At 39.6% G+C, this 6,431-nt stretch overlaps 1 protein-coding gene across 2 annotated transcripts in view; it reads left to right on the top strand.

Annotated features, from left to right (window-relative positions):
• Positions 1-2,318: 2,318 nt before the first annotated feature.
• The window catches only part of LOC124124179 (beta-1,4-N-acetylgalactosaminyltransferase bre-4-like), a 40,342-nt gene continuing 36,229 nt past the window's right edge, over positions 2,319-6,431 (top strand). For both annotated transcript variants that reach the window (XM_048392446.1, XM_048392420.1), the window contains exon 1: positions 2,319-2,506. In XM_048392446.1, the coding sequence (XP_048248403.1) occupies positions 2,471-2,506 (36 nt within the window). In that variant the 5' untranslated portion in view covers positions 2,319-2,470. The remainder of the gene's footprint in view (positions 2,507-6,431) is intronic.

Raw genomic sequence — 6,431 nt, 5'->3', positions numbered from 1 at the left:
ACCACCCTGTCATGTACTGAGCCAGACCTCTGTGACTGCTGAGAACTGTGAGGAATGACCACCCTGTCATGTACTGAGCCAGACCCCTGTGACTGCTGAGAACTGTGGGGGAATGGCCACCCTGTCATGTACTGAGCCAGTCCTTTAAGATAAGATAGTGAGGCACACGACGGCCAGTCAATATCACTTTCCCTTGGACAACCTACTGAGAGGTCACGGGGTTTATCTACTGTATGTCCACACTACTGAATACCAGCGCTGTATCTGCAGTTGTCTGTACACACCGACCCTGAATTAGTTGAACATGTCAGTTGAAGAGTTTATTACAGTGGATATCTGTGACTCGTTCGTCTTGTAGGATGTAGCCTAAATAGCACTCAAATAGTAGCTCGGCCGGTGGTGTTAAATGTTTTATACGACAATGTGTATGAACTGAACGTTGTATTTCATTGTTAAAGTGATATTTCCTTTCTGCCAATTGCTGCATGTGAGTGTTATTACTGCAGTTTGAGGTTTTTGAAATGCATTTGGATTTGATACACATAAGGAATAGACTTTATGGATGTCAACTTCTTTATTATGAGGCCATTTGCCCATTGCTGTTTCCATTCTTTCACCTATCAGTGATATTCACCCCTGGCCTCCCGTTTGCCTATTACCTGTCAACGATAACTTAAGTACTGGCTTCCACTGGCTGTGGCCCTGATTAACGGTACACTGTCTCCTTACCTGTGGCCCTGATTAACGGTACACTGTCTCCTTACCTGTGGCCCTGATTAACGGTACACTGTCTCCTTACCTGTGGCCCTGATTAACGGTACACTGTCTCCTTACCTGTGGCCCTGATTACGGGACAGTGTCTCCTTACCTGTGGCCCTGATTACGGGACAGTGTCTCCTTACCTGTGGCCCTGATTACGGGACAGTGTCTCCTTACCTGTGGCCCTGATTACGGGACAGTGTCTCCTTACCTGTGGCCCTGATTAACGGTACACTGTCTCCTTACCTGTGGCCCTGATTAACGGTACACTGTCTCCTTACCTGTGGCCCTGATTAACGGTACACTGTCTCCTTACCTGTGGCCCTGATTACGGGACAGTGTCTCCTTACCTGTGGCCCTGATTGCGGGACAGTGTCTCCTTACCTGTGGCCCTGATTACGGGACAGTGTCTCCTTACCTGTGGCCCTGATTACGGGACAGTGTCTCCTTACCTGTGGCCCTGATTAACGGTACACTGTTGCCTTACCTGTGGCCCTGATTAACGGTACACTGTCTCCTTACCTGTGGCCCTGATTACGGGACAGTGTCTCCTTACCTGTGGCCCTGATTAACGGTACACTGTTGCCTTACCTGTGGCCCTGATTAACGGTACACTGTCTCCTTACTTGTAGCCCTGATTAACGGTACACTGTCTCCTTACCTGTGGCCCTGATTAACGGTACACTCTCTCCTTACCTGTGGCCCTGATTAACGGTACACTGTCTCCTTACCTGTGGCCCTGATTAACGGTACACTTTCACCTCACCTGTGAACCTGATTAACGGTTCACTGTCTCCTAACCAAGTTGCCGTGCGTTCAGTGCCTGTCACATGTTTGAGTGTATTATTACTGTGTAAACAAACTGCTTGAGCATATACAGCGCCATATTTTGTTCAAAGGCTGTTGTCAGATCGACAGCCCACTCAACACACTGGACTCAACCCATGCCTCCTCACTCAATATATTTACCAGCACGTTCGCGTTTTAATTAATCATGGTAGAATGGAGAAAAAAAAAAAATGTTTTCAATGTAGAGCTGGGTTACCTGTAGATTTAACCGCGCTAAATTTAACATTTAAAACGTCTAACCGCAACACTTATCACAGCTACATGTGATCTAACCTCAACAGTTGTCAAAACACCATCTGATCTAACCTCAACAGTTGTCACAACACCATCTGATCTAACCTCAACACTTATCACAACACCATCTGATCTAACCTCAACAGTTGTCACAACACCATCTGATCTAACCTCAACAGTTGTCAAAACACCATCTGATCTAACCACAACAGTTGTCAAAACACCATCTGATCTAACCTCAACACTTATCACAACACCATCTGATCTAACCTCAACATTTGTCACAACACCATCTGACCTAACCACAACAGTTGTCAAAACACCATCTGATCTAACCTCAACACTTATCACAACACCATCTGATCTAACCTCAACAGTTGTCACAACACCATCTGATCTAACCTCAACAGTTGTCACAACACCATCTGACCTAACCTCAATAGTTATCACAACACCATCTGACCTAACCTCAATAGATTTCGCAAGAAGGGATTCTCTAGCGTCCAGTCAGGTGACGCGAGTGTTATATTCCATGCTGCGTCGGGTGAGTGCTGTGGGTGTCCCGAGCAGGTACCCGCCCGAGATCGTGCTCAGTGTCCACCCACCCTGAATCACAGAAACTTTCCACATGTGGACTTTCCTAGTTTGTCTCTGGAAGATGACGGTAAGTGATGTGATGTTTGCCGGGTGGCGTGTGCACACATGTTGGTGGGTCGACCTTCATTCTTCCCTGTAGATAGTGTAATCTGTGGATGTCCATACAGTTTATTGCGCAGCTTTATTGAGGGAGGCTGCCCTGCTTGGCTTGACACGTGTGCCATTTGTTGATGAAGGAGGACGTACATAGAGCCTATATAACACAACTTATATTGACATAGTAATAGTTTACCACTAATAATATAGTGATATTAGTATCTGATGCTACAGGGGGAGACGTGTGTTCAGATTTCATTATATTTGTAGCTACAGGGTGTACAATGTATTCTTACTTCACAACATTGGAAGCTGCATGATGTTGCGCGTGTTCAGACATGGTAGTATTTGTATATTTAGGGTGTGATGTGTGTTCAGACCTGGTAGTATTTGTATATTCAGGGTGTGATGTGTGTTCAGACCTAGTAGTATTTGTATATTCAGGGTGTGACGTGTGTTCAGACTGAGTAGTATTTGTATATTCAGGGTGTGACGTGTGTTCAGACCTGGTAGTATTTGTATATTCAGGGTATGGCGTATGTTCAGATCTAGTAGTATTTGAATTTTCATGTTGTGACGTGTGTTCAGACCTGGTAGTATTTGTATATTCAGGGTATGGCGTATGCTCAGATCTAGTAGTATTTGTATATTCAGGTTGTGACTTCAGCTCCGGTAGTAATTGTATATTCAGGGTGTGACATTTGATCAGACCTGATAGTATTTTAACTTAGTGATGTGACAATTATACATAATCGTACGAAATACACAATTCGAACACAACATGAGAAACTTGATCAATGTAAACATGTGTATGTCAATGACACGGGATGTTAAGTCATATATATCAACTATCGCAAGACAAGGTCCAAGGCAGAATGAAGATATATGTGGCTCACATTCTTATTGCACTTTTAGAGGAAAAGTATATGCTAATTAATTACTATAACACAGCCATTTTGACTATTGCAAAGGTATTTGCAATGCAGGTTTTGTTGACAGAGAATGTAGTTCTATGGAGTATTACTGGTACAGTAGAGGGGACGTGCGCTTGTGCAGGGAGAACAAAGCGAATGCATCGTTGAGAGTTGGCCTGAGTTAATATCCCCATTAAGTATCAGCTGGGAAAGCAAAATCGTGTGATCTATAAGTATTCCAGCTGTTTACATCGAACACAATGATGTACATGTGTTATAAGTATTCCAGCTGTTTACGTCGAACACAATGATGTACATGTGTTATAAGTAATCCAGCTGTTTACATCGAACACAATGATGTACATGTGTTATAAGTATTCCAGCTGTTTACATCGAACACAATGATGTACATGTGTTATAAGTATTCCAGCTGTTTACATCGAACACAATGATGTACATGTGTTATAAGTATTCCAGCTGGTTACATCAAACACAATGATGTACATATGTTATAAGTATTCCAGCTGTTTACATCCAACACAATGATGTACATATGTTATAAGTATTCCAGCTGGTTACATCAAACACAATGATGTACATGTGTTATAAGTATTCCAGCTGTTTACATCAAACACAATGATGTACATATGTTATAAGTATTCCAGCTGTTTACATCAAACACAATGATGTACATGTGTTATAAGTATTCCAGCTGTTTACATCCAACACAATGATGTACATGTGTTATAAGTATTCCAGCTGGTTACATCGAACACAATGATGTACATGTGTTATAAGTATTCCAGCTGTTTACATCGAACACAATGATGTACATGTGTTATAAGTATTCCAGCTGGTTACATCAAACACAATGATGTACATATGTTATAAGTATTCCAGCTGACTACATCCAACACAATGATGTACATGTGTTATAAGTATTCCAGCTGGTTACATCAAACACAATGATGTACATGTGTTATAAGTATTCCAGCTGTTTACATCGAACACAATGATGTACATGTGTTATAAGTATTCCAGCTGGTTACATCGAACACAATGATGTACATATGTTATAAGTATTCCAGCTGGTTACATCAAACACAATGATGTACATGTGTTATAAGTATTCCAGCTGTTTACATCGAACACAATGATGTACATGTGTTATAAGTATTCCAGCTGGTTACATCGAACACAATGATGTACATGTGTTATAAGTATTCCAGCTGTTTACATCGAACACAATGATGTACATGTGTTATAAGTATTCCAGCTGTTTACATCGAACACAATGATGTACATGTGTTATAAGTATTCCAGCTGTTTACATCAAACACAATGATGTACATGTGTTATAAGTATTCAAGCTGGTTACATCAAACACAATGATGTACATGTGTTATAAGTATTCCAGCTGGTTACATCAAACACAATGATGTACATATGTTATAAGTATTCCAGCTTTTTACATCAAACACAATGATGTACATGTGTTATAAGTATTCCAGCTGTTTACATCCAACACAATGATGTACATGTGTTATAAGTATTCCAGCTGGTTACATCAAACACAATGATGTACATGTGTTATAAGTATTCCAGCTGTTTACATCGAACACAATGATGTACATTTGTTATAAGTATTCCAGCTGGTTACATCGAACACAATGATGTACATATGTTATAAGTATTCCAGCTGTTTACATCAAACACAATGATGTACATATGTTATAAGTATTCCAGCTGTTTACATCAAACACAATGATGTACATGTGTTATAAGTATTCCAGCTGGTTACATCGAACACAATGATGTACATGTGTTATAAGTATTCCAGCTGTTTACATCCAACACAATGATGTACATGTGTTATAAGTATTCCAGCTGTTTACATCGAACACAATGATGTACATGTGTTATAAGTATTCCAGCTGTTTACATCGAACACAATGATGTACATGTGTTATAAGTATTCCAGCTGGTTACATCAAACACAATGATTTACATATGTTATAAGTATTCCAGCTGTTTACATCAAACACAATGATGTACATGTGTTATAAGTATTCCAGCTGGTTACATCCAACACAATGATGTACATGTGTTATAAGTATTCCATCTGTTTACATCGAACACAATGATGTACATGTGTTATAAGTATTCCAGCTGTTTACATCGAACACAATGATGTACATGTGTTATAAGTATTCCAGCTGGTTACATCAAACACAATGATGTACATATGTTATAAGTATTCCAGCTGTTTACATCAAACACAATGATGTACATGTGTTATAAGTATTCCAGCTGGTTACATCAAACACAATGATGTACATGTGTTATAAGTATTCCAGCTGATTACATCGAACACAATGATGTACATTTGTTATAAGTATTCCAGCTGGTTACATCGAACACAATGATGTACATGTGTTATAAGTATTCCAGCTGTTTACATCAAACACAATGATGTACATGTGTTATAAGTATTCCAGCTGTTTACATCAAACACAATGATGTACATGTGTTATAAGTATTCCAGCTGTTTACATCGAACACAATGATGTACATGTGTTATAAGTATTCCAGCTGTTTACATCCAACACAATGATGTACATGTGCTATACGTTTTGCAGCTGTTTACATCGAACACAATGATGTACATGTGTTATAATTATGTATTCCAGTTGATAACATCGAACACAATGATGTACATGTGTTATAAGTTTTCCAGCTGACTACATCGAACACAATGATTTACATGTGTTATAAGTATTTCAGCTGTTTACATCGAACACAATGGTGTACATGTGTTATAAGTATTCCAGCTGTTTACATCCAACACAATGATGTACATGTGCTATAAGTATTCCAGCTGTTTACATCGAACACAATGATGTACATGTGTTATAATTATGTATTCCAGTTGATAACATCGAACACAATGATGTACATGTGTTATAAGTTTTCCAGCTGACT

Source organism: Haliotis rufescens, unplaced genomic scaffold (assembly GCF_023055435.1).
Source record: "Haliotis rufescens isolate VD_foot unplaced genomic scaffold, xgHalRufe1.0.p SCAF_1, whole genome shotgun sequence".
NCBI lineage: Eukaryota > Metazoa > Mollusca > Gastropoda > Lepetellida > Haliotidae > Haliotis > Haliotis rufescens.
The sequence above is the reverse complement of the archived record's forward strand: the minus strand, read 5'-3'. Positions and strand labels throughout refer to the sequence as shown.